This window comes from Sinocyclocheilus anshuiensis, unplaced genomic scaffold (genome assembly GCF_001515605.1).
Source record: "Sinocyclocheilus anshuiensis isolate Anshui unplaced genomic scaffold, SAMN03320099.WGS_v1.1 scaffold639, whole genome shotgun sequence".
Lineage (NCBI taxonomy): Eukaryota > Metazoa > Chordata > Actinopteri > Cypriniformes > Cyprinidae > Sinocyclocheilus > Sinocyclocheilus anshuiensis.
This window is the reverse complement of record NW_015552575.1, coordinates 99,268-118,033: the sequence shown is the minus strand read 5'-3', so window position 1 is coordinate 118,033 and position 18,766 is coordinate 99,268. Positions and strand designations below refer to the sequence as shown.

Genomic DNA, 18,766 nt, shown 5'->3' with positions numbered 1-18,766 from the left:
CAGATATTCTCTTGTAAATTAAAAAGTAATGCGTTACTTTACTAGTTACTTGAAAAAAGTAATCTGATTACGTAACTCGCGTTACTTGTAATGAGTTACCCCCAGCACTGCTTGCCACTAATAGACTTGCCACTTCTAATGAGTTTCTTTGTTCTTTATTTTATTACTAACTTTTTATTTGACCTTTGTAAAGCAATGTTTACTTAGAAATATTTGAAGGCTACAAGCTGTTTTAATGTATCATTATTATTATTATTATTATTATTATTATTATTAGCATTAATAATAAACTAATTTGTTTGTTTGTTTGTTCATTTCTTTTCAAATAGTTAAATAGTTCCAGTAGTTTTTGCTAAAGTACCAAGAACTGTGAAATTTTACTGGTATAACACTATTTGTAGTATTGTAACTATCAAATTCTGAATTCATTATTGTGAATTTGAACCTGTAATTGTTACACTCTAAATAATTAGTTTTTCACTATGAAATATGGTCTGAAAAATTTACAGAGAAGTCTGGAAGTTTGAGTCTGGAAATGTATGTAATTTTGAAATGGAAAATGTGTTGGGACCCTGTAGTGCAGGACCCTATTGTTTTGTTTTCCTTAAGATTATATTATTGCCCAAGCAAAGAAAGTAGTGATAATAAGTAGTTATTACCATTGTATGTTATTACCATTGTAATATTATCATTACCATTGCCAATAGTTGCATTACCACAGTGAGTGTTACATACAGTACCAGAATGGAGCCACGTAGTTGCAGGGAAAAATACTTGATAAATTTAAATGAACTATCAGATATTTATTGAGATTAATTAATTATATATTTTTTCTGTTCCCCCAGACATTAAACTTTTTCATTAAAAAAGTGCTCTCTACTTAATCTCTCAATGCTTGTATGGAATTTTTTTGGACTAAAAAACATTTTTGCATGAAACTATTTGAGCTATCCAGCTGTCATTAATGTTCCTATGATATTGTGGGTTGGAGCCAAACCCTTTCTCTTTCATAAGCAAGGGGAATAATGGGATTCTCTGTCACTCCCCATATTTGATAATCCCAAGTTTTGTATTTTCACTCTGTGACAGAACTGAGAAATACCTACCGTAGAATCTATCACTGTCCCAGGATTGTGATAGACTCATAATTTAGTAACATTAGTAATCGCTGCAGTTTTATGACTATTCAACTCCTTGTTTTCTGTACAGATGTATCTTGTCATCTTTCCAGAGGGAACCCGCTACAACCCTGAGCTCCAGAAAATTATCAATGACAGTCAGGCTTTTGCTGCTAAAGAAGGTATTGTTCTATTGGATGATTTTATGCATCATGTTTTATGTTGTTGATTGGATTTTGAGATGTGGGCATTAAACTCAAAAGTAAAGTCAGATAAAACTGGCAGGGTTTAAACAGACTGTTGGAGTAGTCCTGCATATGTCATCAGATAGAAGTCATTTCACTTGAAGATCCGGTTATGACATTTTGTTTAAGCATTTACAAGGTCAAATAAAAAAAAAAATAAAAAAATGTAAGCAATATTGCATTTAGAAACTAGAGTGAATTTTCATTTCATGTCAACTTTAAAGGAACAATTCACCAAAAAAAAAAAAATACATATATAAATCAGTCATTAGTTATTTAACATTGTGTGTTTCTTTATATTATTTATGGTGTTATTTAATGATAATCAGCTGTTATACAGTATGGCTTGGAGTATACCAACCAAGACCAAACACCTTTTACTCAAAATTCACTTCTATTTGATATTTAAAAGCATAACATTTGCACTATTATTTGACACATCCATAGAACTCAGGAATGCAAACTTTCATTTTTAATTCAAAATAGGTCAGTTGTGTGATTTCAGGATGGGAGTGATGGTACTTGTGTGTGTGCTCTGGTTTTTATGTTTTTGCAGTGATGAGTATTGTATCCAATTACAGGCATGTTGAAAGCAATGACTTTTACTGTATTTACTGTAGTTTATTCAGAATGAGCTCAATATCTTGCCGCAAGTTTACTGACTGCATTCTACACACTCGCAAATCATCTCATTATAACAAAGAAAGTGTAGACACAATATAAATAAGAGTTCCCTATCATAACGGTCTCTCACATTGAGTTTATGACGCTTGGGATATACTCTGTTTTCCTCCAAATACTGAAGCCCGATTTGTTAACGTTTGTGCAGCTGCACAAACCTATGGCATTTCAGCCCACCAAAATGGGTGGGCCGACTGCCTATTGTTATGACCTGTGGATCAAATGGAAGCAACAAAACGAGGGACACGCAATCAGATTTAGGCTCAGAGAAGAAAGGCTTTATTAATACAAAATTAACTCTATAATAAAACTAAAACAAAACAAAAACAACAACGATATTTCTGTAAACATCAACATCATCAGTGCAATGCAAGGTGCCTGGCTGAATGTGTAATGTGCTGTTGTAGTGTTGTAAAATGCTCAAAACAAACACAACACAATGTCCCAAGCCCACATCCCCATTCTGACTCTGTTAGCAATCTATTTTGATGGAGCATCTGAACCACAGTGACAGGTGTGCCCAATGGACTGCAGATTAGAGTAAGTCGTAGGTAAAGCCAACGATCACAAAGCTCCCAAAATCAAACAGCATGCATCGTCACACTATATAAGTTGGCGCTGAATGCCATTTCGAATCTTTCTCCTTCACACGGGCGTTGTGTGCCACAAAGACCACAGCCCAGGCAATCGGCAAGTCAATGGCCAGTCTGGTGGTGCTTGAGCGCCACTTCTGGCTAAACCTAACGGAGATCAAGGACGCTGACAGGACTGCCTTCCTCAACTCCCCAGTCTCTCCCTCTGTGTTGTTCGTTACAGGCCATGTGCCAGAAACCATCCTGATCTGTCAGGAGAGAAGAGGGTTATGTCCCACTGAGGCCAGACCTCCCTCAAAGAAGTCTCATGTTTGCCTTCCAATCCCCCATTCAGCTGTGGGTGTTGGAGGCTCTGTTTACACTGCCAACTCTCACTTTTCACTCACCCAAGCAAACTACCGCTGTGAGAGCAGACCCATTGGCTATAAAGAGCACTTCTCCTCTTCGCGACACCTCGTGGTCAGTTCCCTGTCTCCATGCAGCGACCTGCCGCCTAAAAAACTCAGACCCCTTGCCGGCCGGCTGCAAACTTGGGAAGCCATCCTGGGCTTAATGGGTTCTGCAAACTATTAAACGTGGCTACTTGCTTCAATTTGCTCGCAGACCTCCCTGCTTCAAAGGTGTGGTCGAGACTTCGGTTCAGGACAATGATGCTTACGTTCTCTGCTCCAAAGTGCAGTATCTGCTGGCAAAGGGAGCTGTCAAAACGGTCCCATCAGAGAGCAGCAAGTCAGGGTTTTACAGCCGCTATTTCCTCATTTCAAAGAAAAATGGTGGGCCCAGGCCCATTATCAATCTCAGGCTCCTGAATCGCGCCTTAATAAGGTGGCCATCCAGGATGCTGACTTTAAAACAGATCCTCGAGACTGGTTTTCATGAAAGTAAGCATGAAAGTAAGATGCTTACTTTCATATCCTAATAGCCATCACAGACCGTTCTTGAGATTCGCGTTCGAGGGGGTGGCTTACCAATATACAGTCCTTCCATTCGGACTGTCCCTGGCTCCACGCACTTTTACCAAGTACATGGACTTAGGTATGCTCTCTCCCCTCTGAGGCAGATGGGAATCCTTGTCATAAAGTACCTCGACAACTGGCTGGTTTTAGCCCGGTCAGAACACGAGCTCTGTACTCAGAATCAATTCAGCCAAGAGCTGTCTGTCTTCCAGCAGGTGAGTCGGTTTTCTGGGGGCAGTTATAAACTCACCCCAGATGCGGGCCTGGTTCTTGCCGGAATGCTCACTGAGAATTCAGTGGCTAGCGGCATCTTTAAAGATAGGGGCTTTCTTTCCCCCAAAACTTTCCAGAGAATCCTGAGGCTGATGGCAGCTGCGTCCCCTGTGATACCTTTGGGCCCTTCCCCCTTAGAAGGCCCCTCACCTGTATCAGACAGGAGTCCAATTGGGTCTGACCTCCAGAAGAAAGGTTGTTACGAAAAAGGCTTCCAACTTGGGTTGGGGAGCTCTGTGTGAGGGCAGCTCGGTGTTCGGCTACTAGTCCAGCCTGGAGCAATGCCTGCACATCAACTGTCTCAAAATTATGGTGATTTTTTGAGCCCTTAAAACCTTCTTGCCAGCCCTGAAAGGTCACCATGTCATCATCCATTCAGACAATACAACAGTGGTGGCCCTCATTAATTTGCAAGGGTGGCCTCTGTTCGTAGTCTCTTTACAAGATGGCAAGACGTCTCCTTCTATGGACTGCAATCTGGGCTCATCGTGGGTGGTGCATGTGCTTAACAGACTGAACCAGGGAGCAGACATGCTGTCCTGGGGCAGTGTGTCTCCAGGAGAATGGAGACTTTACCCCCAAACATTTCAGATGATTTGGGAGATCTTCAGAAAGGCAGAGGTAGACCTTCGCTTCAGAATACAACTCTCATTGCCCAAAATTTTTTCCAAGGAATAGGACATGCTGGCCGGCCCGTGAATGGCCCAAAGCCGCCTGTACACCTTTCCCCCGGTTGCTCTGCTCCCTCTGGTCATCAGACGGATCAGGGAGACCGGATGCTCAGTTCTAATGGTGGCTTCACTCTGGCGTAAGCAGTCGTGGTTCCCCGACTGACATGAGCCCTTCCTCCCTCTGAGGACAAGCAAGGAGCTAAATTACTTTGCCCGGTCCGGGCCCTCAAGATTTATATGGAGCGCTCTAGCCAGCTTTGGAGGCCACTCCAAAGGGCTGCAAGTTACGAAGCAGAGATTATCCCACTGGATAGTGGATGCAATATCCCTGGCTTGCCCCTCAGTGGGCTCTGAGTGCCCCATTGGAGTGAGGGCCCACTCCACTAGGGGGATGGAGTTTCTATTGGGGATATTTGCAAGCCAGCCGGCTGGTCATCGCCATCTACCTTTGGTAGGTTTTATAACCTGGACGTCGCTGCCCTTCAGGAACAAATCTTGTCCATCTAATTGTCTTGCATCCCTGGTAAGTGGTCTAGACTGTTTTGAATGTGTGCTTCGGCCGATGGCCCGGGTCTCACTAGTTAGCCTGTGTTTCTTAGGGCCCTCAGAGTGGTTCCCTAGAGCTGGGCTCGCAGAACAGCTTCCATTCTGACCTTATAGAACAGTGCTATGGTAAATCGTTCCCCCAAGCGCCATAAACACAAGGTGAGAGACCATTTCGATAGGGAACACTCCGGTTACTAACGTAACCTTGGTTCCCAATGATAAAGGTTACGTTAATAACCAGAGCGATTCACTGGTGTAGTTTATTGACTACAGACTTCAGCCAGCATAGTGCCATATTTAATTTTTGACAGGAATGAAAATGAGGCTGTGAGGAACAGAAGAACTGCGTGTTCAATGGATTGTACTGTTGTTTAACAACATAGCAATTGTTCAGCAGGTGAAAGGTGAAACGAAAATAAAAAAAAGCTTTCAGTAAATAAAAAAACTCCATAAAAAATGTTTAAATTCCGTGGTTTTATATAGTGCGTGCCATTGTAAAGACTAAGTCTATCCCTCAAAGCATAATTTTCGTTATGTTAAATTCAATAGGGCATGTAAACTGACTAAGGCTATTACAGTTTTTGCGCAAGTTATGCTGTAAAATAGGGCTGCAACAAACTATTATTTTGATAATTGATTAATCTTTCAATTATTAGAAAGATTAATCGACTAATCGTTGATTATTTCACTGAGTAATCAGTAGGCTTTGATTATTCAGCTTTTGCAATTTAAAATAGTTATACAAATTCTATACATTTTCATATACACAGAGCTGCTTTATTGCAGAAAATCAAGTTGTAACTGAAAGCGACACTGACACCGTTTTTTTCATGTTTAATACTGTAAAGCTGACATGACTTGACTTTACTAGAGTGCCGATTGCAAAGCTGGTGATATCCACATCACTATCATCAGATTGCTTTCTTAACTGCTGTTTTCCCACAGCATCATGTTTGTTGTGTGTTTGTTTTGTTATTGAGAGGAAAGCACACAGCACATATTTACACATTCATCTAAAAACCGCTTTCAGCAGTTCAGACTGCATTGGGATGTTCGCTAACCCCTAACCGAAGAACGAAAAAGAATATGGCGGCAATCCTATGCCATTAATAACCGAGCGCACCACTGATGCTGGCGCGCGTGGTAAATCACTTCCGCGAGAGGAAAACAGATTTACACGCGAGGAAACGGGAGCCCGCGAGCTCATTTCAAACCCTCGCGCACGTGACATGTCTTCTGCGCGCAATACAACCCCTCGCGCGCGCATGATCATTCCCCACATCCTCGCGCTCGATCTTTCCTCACCTGCTCGCGCAAACACTTTTATTTTTGTCAGTTGTGGGGCGGGGCTTGCTGTTTTAATTGTAACCTCAAATGTCATTGGTTATTCCTCTTTTACGGAAGTCAGTATTTTTATTTATTTTTTTTTTTTTATTAATGCCAAAACACTTAATAACAAGCATATAACCACAACAACCTAAAAAACAATAGAGCTTTTATACATTTTTTTGTATAAAAACATTACAAAAAAATAATACAAGATAGAAAGTAAAAAATAAATAGATAAATTAATAAATAAATAAAACTAAGAACAAACAAATAAATAACATAAACCAGAGGGGGGAAATTATACAAGGTTAAACATTGAAAGCAATTTTTTACTTTTGAATGATTTTTTTTTTTTATGCCCATCAAAGATAAAACGTAAGAATTACAGTCAGCCAGGAAAATTGACAGTACTGGGTTCTTACCCAAAAATTTACACTTATGAATAAAAAATTTGCCAAGTATAATAAAAAGATTAACAATATATTGAATCCCAACGTTAGAGTTATAATAAAAGAAAATAATATCAAACGTGTTGATACATATTCTAACATTTGTTTTATCTGAGAGATATGTACATAACTCATTCCAAAAAAATTTTACACAAACACATTCACAAAAAAGATGTACAATGGTCTCTTCTATATCACAGAAAGTAATTTTTTTCAATATTTTGCATATACTTATTAAGTACACAATTACAAGAGTAGCATATATGTAATATTTTAAATGTGACTTCTTTTATTTTGTTTATTAATACATATTTGTGTGGAAGAGACCAAGCGACACTCCAATTAACATCTTCCACACAAATATGTATTAACAAACAAAATAAAAGAAGTCACATTTAAAATATTACATAGATGCTACCCTTGTAATAGTGTACTTAGTAAGTATATGCAAAATATTGAAAAAAAATTTACTTTCTGTGATATAGAAGAGACCATTGTACATCTTTTTTTGTGAATGTGTTTGTGTAAAAATGTTTGGGAATGAGTTATGTACATATCTCTCAGATAAAACAAATGTTAGAATATGTATCAACACTTTTGATATTATTTTCTTTTATTATAACTCTAACTTTGGGATTCAATATATTGTTAATCTTTTTATTATACTTGGCAAATTTTTTATTCATAAGTGTAAATTTTTGGGTAAGAACCCAGTACTGTCAATTTTCCTGGCTGACTGTAATTCTTACGTTTTATCTTTGATGGGCATAAAAAAAAAAAATCATTCAAAAGTAAAAAATTGCTTTCAATGTTTAACCTTGTATAATTTCCCCCCTCTGGTTTATGTTATTTATTTGTTTGTTCTTATTTTTATTTATTTCTTCATTTATCTATTTATTTTTTACTTTCTATCTTGTATTATTTTTTTGTAATGTTTTTATACAAAAAAATGTATAAAAGCTCTATTGTTTTTTAGGTTGTTGTGGTTATATGCTTGTTATTAAGTGTTTTGGCATTAATAAAAAAATAAAAATAAATAAAAATACTGACTTCCGTAAAAGAGGAATAACCAATGACATTTGAGGTTACAATTAAAACAGCAAGCCCCGCCCCACGACTGACAAAAATAAAAGTGTTCGCGCGAGCAGGTGAGGAAAGATCGAGCGCGAGGATGTGGGGAATGATCATGCGCGCGCGAGGGCTTGTATTGCGCGCAGAGGACATGTCACGCGCGCGAGGGTTTTAAATAAGCTCGCGGGCTCCCGTTTCCTCGCGTGTAAATCTGTTTTCCTCTCGCGGAAGTTATTTACCGCGCGCGCCAGCATCAGTGGTGCGCTCGGTTATTAATGGCATAGGATTGCCGCCATAAAAGAACTTTGCAGTGAGTATATCGGGGCCTTTGCACATGACAGCATTTTTAATTGTAGTTTGGTCCGGCTTCGTTCTGTTGGATTGTAGCAAAGAGCGTGGAATACACTAGTCAAACCACATTACTGCAGGACCTTACATTAGGTCATTTGAGATCAAATGACTATTCGTCAACAAAAATAAAAAATTGTCGGCGTTGTCGATAATGTTGACTTATTGTTTCAGCCTTGCTGTAAAGGTACCATTTTTTGCTCGCTTTGTGTATAATCCATTCACAATTTGGACGTGGATCAATGTCTACGTATACTGCTAAGTTTGATGAGTGACAAACACTGACAGTGACATTTTTCATGTTATCGCTATGAATGAAAATGAAAAATTTAGATGTTCAAGATTCGTAAATAAATTACATTTTATTTATTTTTTGGGTGAATCCATTTATGCCTACAGTAAGCAGAGACTATTAGTGCTTAAGTGCACAGTTTCCCAAAGGCATCGTAAAAATATATAGAATTTTATAATAATTTTATAATTTATTTTTCAATCACTAATAGATGGCTAACATTTCTGAATGTTTTCCCAATGTACTAAATTGCAGTTTCTCAAACTAATTTACATGCAGTAGTCATGTTGTCTTGCCTATTGCAGAACTTGCTGTGCTGCAGCACGTTTTAACACCAAGAATGAAAGCATCACATGTTGCCATTGAGACTATGAAGGAACACCTGGATGCTGTCTATGACATAACTGTTGCATATGAGGGAACACTCACAGCAGACGGCCAGAGACATCCAGCTCCTACAATGCCAGGTATGTTGTTATTGCTATACATTCAGTTTGTAAGCAGCATGTTTACTTTTCTCAACTAAAACAGGAAAGAAGGCAGACACACAGTGTTAAACCATTAATTGAGGACTGTAAAAATACAGATATGTGAATTTCTTGTTACTTCCTGTAAACAGTGGTTGTTACAATGTGTTATTTTCCATTTGTTCCCAAAAACACTAAAGCAGTAAGAGGTTTCATAAACAGTAGCAACATTTAGGTAGCTGTTAGGATATTGTCACATCCTTCTTTATAAAAAAAACCAAAACAAAACTGGTAAGCAATAGGTCGGTCGCGATATCAAAGTTTCAGTCATGCGTCACATTTCCTGGTCCAAGTGCTCTGTCAGATTCCACAAACAAACAGCAAACGGTGCTTATATACAGTACACACACGGTGTGCTGTAATACTACTTAAAAACATGATCCTGACCCTTATCTCCATAATGAAATCGGATTTAACCAGAGAGTGATTCATCTTTTATGAATCGTTAAAATATTGGTATCTGGGACACTGAACATGAAGACGGTAGTGTTCACCTAACATTTTTAAAGCTTTGCTTAAAGGTATGCTATAAAAGAATGGTGATCATAAATTGCTATTGAAACGTTGTAGAGACTTGAACCCAGAAAGAGTATTCATTACATAATGACTTGGCTAGCTTATATGATATTGTTCATAATCCTTTAAAAAAAAAAAAGGAGGATTAATGTAAATCATTTATTTATTATTCACAATTATTACACTCAGTTTCATCCAACGATGCATGTTAAATATAGTAAATAACTTTTTACAGTTTATAGAGTAACCTACAAGACTGACCAACTGACTCAGTGGAGAGAGAGAAAAAAAAGTCCAGTCTTGCTTTATTTTGGTAACACATTTTTGTTTTCCTTGTTTATTACATAGTGGCCCACCACAGTCTAATTTGTCCTGCCACAGTTTCATAATGAACTGAAAATATTTTTAAACTTCTCATAATAGCATAAAATAACAGTGTTTTTGCACCATTGCTTTGTCAAAAGATGTTTCAATTGAACTAAAAACTAAATTGCGATATGATTTAAAGGTGACATATCATAAAAATCTGACTTTTTCAGATTTTAAGTGCTATAATCAAGTCCCTGGTGCATCTACCAACCAAGGAAACGTGAAAAAGATTAACCCAATCACTTTGTTTAGGAAAGCCTTTTTCTGCAGGCGTCTGAAAACGAGCACGTCTGATTTCGCTCCCTTGGTGATGTGGCAAAGGGATCTCATTATAATATTACCGCCCCTTAATCTGTAAACTTCCACTCAAGGCACCGTCATTTTGATTTCGCAAGCGACAACGGTGTACCAGCTCTAATGCCATGGCAAAAGTTTGAGCAAAACATGCTAACTGTTCTGTCTTTGGCTGCACAGACGAGCGCAGAACACTATTTAGATTGAGCTGAAACTTCACAGACACATTCTGGGGACACCAGAGACTTATATTACATATTGTGAAAAGGGGCATAATAATATGTCACCTTTAATGCACTTATCAAATCACGAAAGGCTGTGATTTAATTACATTGTAGTCCGTGTTCATTTACATTCAAGCAACTCATGATTTAGGTGTTTCACTGTCTTCGAGTGACTCGATTCACAATAAATGTAGCAAACAAATACATTTATTTGGAACAATGTGCATTTGGTACGAAGTTTTTGAGTTACCTGAACTTGCGCACAGCATAGTAAATACGGTGGAGAATTGTAGAATGACAGCATTTTGTTCATTTTTATTTTACTGACCATCAAGCGAAGCTCATTAGTCGATCGTTAACCAGTAAGATTAGAATGTCTTTTTTTTTTTTGTTGTTATGTCAAGGGCTTTAGCTTTATATGTGCGAATAGCAGCATAAACAAGACCATGAGGATTCAATTGTTGCATCATGCTTTTGTGAAAGGAGAAAAACAGAAATTAAGTCTATAAAAGGAATAAAATAAATAGGATCACACAAAATATATAATAGGCTATAATATAATTAATAGATTAACAAAAGGGGAAAAAAAACACTGCAACAAGTATAGGCTACGCTCATTTTTGTGACACTCTTAATGCATTTTATTTCTTTTCTTTATATGTTTATTTGATTTAATCCATCTGATCGCACAGGCGCCTCACGCACACACAAACAACATTAGTTCTACCGTTGCCTGACATTTCAGCCATTCATCATCAAACTAAAATGCAGTCAACCAAACGTAAAAGTTACACTTTTATTTTAAAAGGTCCGCTGTAAAATCAGCGTGCAGCGCCCAAACAAACATTTTTGCACATGTGAAGGATTTTACACGGATATACAGGGCTTAAAGTTCTCCGGCACCATGCCGGATCTCCGGTGTGCGGCGTTTGGCTGCGGGGAAAAAAAGGATAGTCGTCCTACATTGAAAAACACTTGTTGATATTACGTTCAAGTTCATGAGTTCGCCTACCAATGTATGAGAGGAACACAGCTTTCAACCAAACTAATATTACTAGCCAATCAGAAGTTTTTGCTCATATAAACACGAGAATGCATTATAGTATCCAATTGCAGAGTCGCAGCTGATAAATGGGAAAGAAGCCTGGGTCTGAGGCGCAATGTTCAAAGATTTCCATCTAGCGTCATATTTACATAGTCAAGTTCATGAGTTCGCCTACCAATGTATGAGAGGAACACAGCTTTCACTCTCAACCAAACTAACATTAGCTAATCAGAAGTTCATCTGGGAAAACTCACTTGATTTGTAACGTAAATCATTTAAACCTATGCCAACACAGGAGAATACAACATATTTCTAAATATGCGATTTATTGTACGTCACGATTTCAAAATAAAAGTTTATTTTATATTCATTTCCTAGTATTTAATTGACCATTATTTCTTTTGAACAAAACAATTTCAGAAATGTGTTTTAGATTGTAGGTCATCTTGTACCCTGTCAAGGACAAAGCTAACCAGCAAAACTTGATATCAAAATCATCCTAAATGTTACATGTGTTTGCATGTGTTTGCACCATATTGTAGTGAGTAAACTTTCTTGGTATTGCTGTTTCAAATATCCACCATAGTCTGTTCCACCATAGTCTGAGCCTGTTAAGGGCTAATGGCAATGGCAGATACGTTACTAGTTAGTTTCAGGGAAAATCATTTTCTTTTTTTGTTTGCCAAATAACCCTGTGTATGTGTCCGTCCCCCCAACCCCCGGAAAAAAGTTCAGGCTCAGGATATTTTTTTGCTTTAACCCCTGGATATAACATGACTGAAGTATAAAGCCACGTTTAGGCTACATAATGAATAATAGTTATGCAAACAAATTTGTATGCTGTTTATAATGAATGCCACTATAGCCTAATTTGTGTTTATTTTATAGTTTAAAATATAATTTTATAACTACTTATTTTTCATTCTTGTTCTGCTCTGAATACTGTTAAATTTAAAATACTTGTTGTAGCGTGAGGGGAACGCTGTTTATATTTACCAGTATTTTAATATACATATACATTTAATTTATTAATGCAGCCTAATTGTTTGCAATTACAAGGTTAACGAGTGTTTTTGGAGTAAGCTCAATTTCTCTTTCATGAGATTACTTCCTCTTTTTGACCGGGTTTCATTTCTCCATGTCGTAAACTCTAGGGGCGAGGCTTCTAAACCAGGGTGTTTTTAGGGGCATGATATTTAAATGACGATTGTTTTCTGCCGCCACATTTATCAACGTGCGATCATTCGTACGATGAGATTGGCAGCATACGAAAATTCTAGGGGCAAGGCTTCTAAACCGTGGTTTTTTTAGGGGCATGATATTGAAATGACGATTGTTTTCTGCCGCCACATTTATCAACGTGCGATCATTCGTACGATGAGATTGGCAGCATACGAATGTTTCATGAATCACACGTGAACTCTGTCTTAAGTAGGGGTGGGCCGGTATGAGTATTGGTACCGAACGGTTCACGGGGCAAATTCCAAATGGAAGTTATCATTAGTGTTGCTTTCGTCAACGAAAATTATGAATATTGTGACAAAATTAATTTTGTAGGGTGCCACAAATTTGTTAAAATTTCCGAAGGGTGCCGCGACTAAAGAAAGGTTGGGAAACACTGCCGGCCAGCCGGGGTTCGTCTTTATTTAAATTTATGTGTGTGTACTTCTAACATGTTTGGTTGGTAAAATAAATGTTGTAAATTCAAATCAGAGCGTCTTCCGTGCTTTCTTGTGTGCCATTATGTAGTCGTTTGGAATGCACTTGGCAAAGGGCGCGATGTAATTTCCTCATTATCTTCAGCTGGCATGTTCCCATGACAACGCAGCACGGTGTCCGTCAGCAGATATTTACAGCATTTTTTTTTTTTTTATAAGAAATGTCTTTGATGGAAAAACTCCCAGCGGTTTTCTGCCAAAAATGAAACCTTGCAAGTGAACAAATTTTACTATGTTAAAGTGAAATAATTTATATAATTATTAAGTCTATAAATACTCTTCTTTTTATTTTATTTCACTTTCATAAACAGTTTTTAATTGTTGTGTTCGGTTTTCTGTTTGTTTGTTTTCTGTCTGATGGTTGTCTGAAATGCCTTTATCTAATTTGAATTCTCTGTGTGATAGAGTTCCTGTGCCAGGAATGCCCCAGGGTACACATCCACTTCAACCGCTTGGACATGAGGGAAATTCCTGCAGAGTCAGAGTTCTTCCGCAGATGGCTGCATGAAAGATTTGAAATCAAGGACAAGTGAGTATCCGAACTACATACAATTGCATATACATACTCTTAACTACTTATTAGGACTAAGACAATAAATCGATGCATCGTGATTCTCTCTCAAATCGATTCTGAGCTTAGTTTTTAACAGCAGATGGCGCTCTAGGCTAGTTTTTAACTGCACACTCAAAACATCCTTGTAATTCGCTTCAACCTTTTCGAACTTTATGAATGATTATTTTAGGTTTAAATGGTGCGTATGTAAGGAACTGGAAGCAAGCAGAATACGGCTATTTCTCAGAGGTGTAAAGAGTACCTAAAAACCATACTTGAGTAAAAGTAGAGATACCTTACAGTGAAAATTATTCCACTACACGTTACAAGTCACCAATTCCAAAACAACTTCAGTAAAAGTCTTAGAGTATCTGATTTTAACAGTACTTAAGTATTTTACTTATACTAAATCTAGGCTCAAAGATGCACTAGTCAAAGAGACATGCCAGTCAAAAACTGTAACGTTGTGGAGAAGCTGGGGAAAACAGGCAGAGGCAAGGATCTATGTGCAGGTATTTCATGGAAAAACTAGAACAAACAATAACCAAAAACAAAAGGGAACAAAGAATGACTGGCAAACAGACAACCATTACATTCAACAACTCACAAGGAACTAAAGAAAAACTAGGGCTATATATACACGCAGAGGCCTAACAAGCTTAACAAGATAAGACACACCTGGGGAGACTAATCAAGGGGAACCAATGAACAAACGGACTACAAACTGACTACAAACACCACGGGCGAAGGAAGTGACAAAAGTCCAGGGCAAGGCACAGAGAGCATGAAACAAAAACAAGAGAAAACAATATCTTTCAAAAAGGTCTCTTCAGTATAATGGATAAATAAAATAATTTTAAGTAAAATTAAAAAGCCGAAGCCGCTCCGAAAAGATACTCAAGTACAGTAACTAATTACATTTACTCCAATACTTTACACCTCTGCTATTTCTAAAGCATGCAGTGCCATCTTCTGTTAAAAACTAAGCTCAGAATCGATTCAAGAGAGCATTGCGATGCCTTCGGAAAATCTCAGAATCGATGCAGAATCATTTCTTGATTTGCGATGCATCGATTTATTGTCCCAGCCCTACTACTTATGATTACACTTTATTTTATGGCGTCTGTAACAAAGTTGTTGATCGGGAAGAAGGAGGCGGGAACCGGCGAACATTTAAAGACTTTAATAAAATAAACACAAAATGAAAGTAAAGTGGCAGCCCCTCGTGGACGACTGCCGAACACAAAAAACAAAATAAAATCAAGGCCTGGTCCTCTCTCGTCCAACACTGTCGTCACTCCTCCTTTTATCCTTCCAGAGCTCCTCTGTGGGACTTGAGACCGGTGAGTAGCGCCGGTGTCGCGCATTAGCATTTACTCCACCGGCCTCACTCCGTTCCCACAGCTCTCGGCCCCGCCCCTCTCGTCACATACCCCAATCGCCCCTCGCAGGCCAGGGGGTACTCACGAGACTGCGCTCTACTCCCCCCCTCCCCCCTCTGGGTTAGCCGATCATGGCGGCCGCGGCGTACCTGGGGGTAAGGACAGACAGACGAGGTGAGAGAAAAGGAGACGGAAAGATGAGGAGAGACAGAGAGGAGAGAGGGAAAAAAAAATCTTGTTCCGGTTCCCAGACACACCGCCGCTCGGCCCTCCACCAGCTGGGTAAACTCTTCTGCAATGCCAGGCGGCGGCACTGGACAGCCCTCGGTGGACGACCCGACACTCCTCCGCCGCCCGGTGGACGGCGACGGCTCCTCCGGGTTCGGGCAGCCGGCAGGAGTCCTCCGTTCCCTGCTCCTCCCCATTATGGTGGATGGCAGCAGGCTCCGGCCTCAGGCGAACGGCAGCGACTCCTCCGCTCCCTCGTGGATGACTGCCGCACACAATACACAAAATAAAATCCAGGCCTGGTCCTCTCTCGTCCAACACTGTCGTCACACCTCCTTTTATCCTTCCGGAGCTCCTCCGTGGGACTCGAGACCAGTGAGTGGCGCAGGTGTCGTGCATTAGCATTTACTCCACCGGCCTCGCTCTGTTCCCACGGCTCTCGGCCCCGCCCCTCTCGTCACAGCGTCCTTTTTACAGTGTAATTATACATTTAAGTACTTGGTAATATTAATTAACTACAGAGGTGGAAAGTGACGAATTACATTTACACGCGTTACTGTAATTGAGTAGCTTTTTTGTGTACTTCTACTTTTTAAAGTAATTTTTTTAATCTGTAATTTTACTTTTACTTAAGTATATTTTGTTTGAAGTATTGTACTTCGCTACATTTTAAAACATTAATTACGGAGTAAAAAAAAAAAACGCTCCCTGGAAACTACTGCAGTAAATAATGGGCAGGAGAGAAAACTGCCGCTAAAATCACAAGAAAGATGGAGACGGACAAGAAAGGTGTTATGGTGCAGACCCAGCTGAAGTTGAACTCGAAGGAAATTAAGTGAACCCCTGGCCATATTTATGCTCTATTATGCAGTGTAAGCTGTGTTTGCCTAGGGAGACCAAACTAGCAGCTTATAAAATCTCGACATCAAACCTTCACAAGGTTGTAGAGGTAAGCTAAATACTTGCATCGTTGCATTGGTGGTTAAAATTAAGCTTTGACAGTTTAGCAAGAGGTTTTTCACAAATTAGCCAAAAAGACAGTGCTGCGGAGTGTGCGATATATATCGTCTGCGATAATATCGTAATTGTAGTTTTAATGATGTGCGATTTTACATTATCAGTATTTTGCCAAAAACCAAACAAAACACCCCTACAGAGTGCCCTGAAGTCTAGTAGATTAAACTAGTGCGTGTGCATTTAGACTGCGTTCTTTCACTGTGTGATTCAGTCTTTTAAAATGCATTTAGATGAGCAACATGATGGTGTTTCGTTCCTGAATGAATCAACCCTTTAAATGATTCGGTTCAATCGCAATGACTCACTTATTAACAGTGACTTGCTGACACCTACTGATGGTTTTAATTTCACATTTATAGTATCTTTAGATTTTTTTTTTTCTTATAATTTCAAATGAGTATTCAACATTTTATGTCTTGTATATCAAAACATTATTTCTGCATTTGTAAATGCAGGTTAAATGCATTCATGTCCTGCATTAAACAGTGTGTAAATACATCTAAATGCCACTTCCGATGAAGCTTCTGTGTTTCCTCTGCATTGAAAAGATGAACTTTGTTGATACTGATTTAATTTGCCTGGTAACTGCCCACATGTCTTATTATTCTAAATAACTGATTCCTTTAATTAAAAACGACTGGTTTGAGATTTATAGGCCTATCCCAGGGGTGACAAACTGCCCTGCAGAGTTTACTTCCAACCCTGCTCCAACACACATACCATGTAGTTTTCAAATAAGCCTAAATGATTAGATTAGCTAGATCAGATGTGTTTAATTAGGGTTATATCTAAACTGCAGGGCTGAGTTTGACACCCTTGGCCTATCCCATTTTTGCCTCCCTCCCACTGTTAAAATGTAACTAAGTAATTTTTACTCTTTTTTTTTATTTATTTATTTAGTCATTTAGCATACGCTGACAGCTGGTAAACTAAGCTTTTTTATACCCGTCTAACAAAATACTAAATTAATTCAGCTGGACACACTTTCCTTATTTTTTCGCAACAAATGGCCAAGCAAGCGCAGACACTGACAAGATACGGATACAGAACGAGACCAAAAACGTCTCCACACAGTAAACAAAACAAGCGTTTCCTAGCAACGACAACTGCACTAAACACTAATGAGACAAGTAAATACACTTACTTACTTACTTACGAGCTGCTTTTAACTTCCGCTGATAAAGACTGCTTTTCTCAAAGAGTATTTCTTTACACTGTTTTCTGCTGGTGCTTGAACACACTTTCCTTATTTTTTCACAACAAATGGCCAAGCAAGCGCAGACACTGACAAGATACGCGATACAGAACGAGACCAAATGCGATATCAGCCAATATCAGCACGTCTCCACGCAGTAAACAAAACAAGTGTTTCCTAGCAACGACAACTGCACTAAACACTAATGAAACAAGTAAATACACTTAATACTCGGAGTACAAAGTGTAACAAGGACACTGTAAAAAAAATAAATAAATAAAAAAAAAAATTTTAAAGTGTTACCCTACATATACTTATTTTGGTTATGGTATGTTTACAAATTCACTGATCACAGCAGGGTTCCCATGATCATGAAAAGCTTACTGGAAATGCTGGATTATTTTAAAATGGTGATTTATTTGCAAGTTCAAAACATGTTTTCAAAATATGTCATTCTTTCTGTTTAGGCTTCTGACTGCTTTCTATGATTCTGAAGACCCTGAGAAAAAGTGCAGGTTCCCTGGAGAAAGCCAAAAGTCACATCTTAGTCTTACAAAGACATTGCCTTCTCTGCTGATTTTGGGTGGCCTCACTTTGCCAATGCTGTTAACAGAGTCAGGTAGAAAACTCTATCTCAATACCTGGCTCTATGGGACTCTGATTGGATGGGTGTGGGTAAGTGTAAGTCCATAAACTAGCCATACTGAGGGGGGAAAAAAACATTCTGACCACTCATATCAACACAGACACTTTGGTTTCATCATTGGATTCTTCATTTCTCACCATAGTTTCTTTTTGGCTCATAGTATACTACTAACCAAGAGGATCATTTACTATTTGTGACCCAGGACCACAAAACCAGTCTTAAGGGTCAATTTTTCAAAATTGATATTTATACATCATCTGAAAGCTGAATAAATACGCTTTCCATTGATGTATGGTTTGTTAGGATGGGACCGAGATACAACTATTTGAAAATCTGGACTCTGAGTGTGCAAAAAAAATTTGCCTTTAAAGTTGTCGAAATGAAGTTCTTAGCAATGCATATTACTAATCAAAAATTAAGTTTTGATATATTTACAGTAGGAAATTTACCAAATATCTTCATGGAACATGATCTTTACTT

The 18,766-nt window shown here is 38.5% G+C and overlaps 1 protein-coding gene across 1 annotated transcript in view; it reads left to right on the top strand.

The window, feature by feature from the left end:
* LOC107665182 (1-acyl-sn-glycerol-3-phosphate acyltransferase epsilon-like) overlaps nt 1–18,348 on the top strand; it is a 53,076-nt gene extending 34,728 nt beyond the window's left edge. The window contains exons 6-9 of the mRNA XM_016455964.1: nt 1,210–1,300; nt 8,878–9,039; nt 13,671–13,794; nt 18,108–18,348. Of these exons, the coding sequence (XP_016311450.1) occupies nt 1,210–1,300; nt 8,878–9,039; nt 13,671–13,794; nt 18,108–18,333 (603 nt within the window). The 3' untranslated portion in view covers nt 18,334–18,348. The remainder of the gene's footprint in view (nt 1–1,209; nt 1,301–8,877; nt 9,040–13,670; nt 13,795–18,107) is intronic.
* Nucleotides 18,349–18,766: the final 418 nt, after the last annotated feature.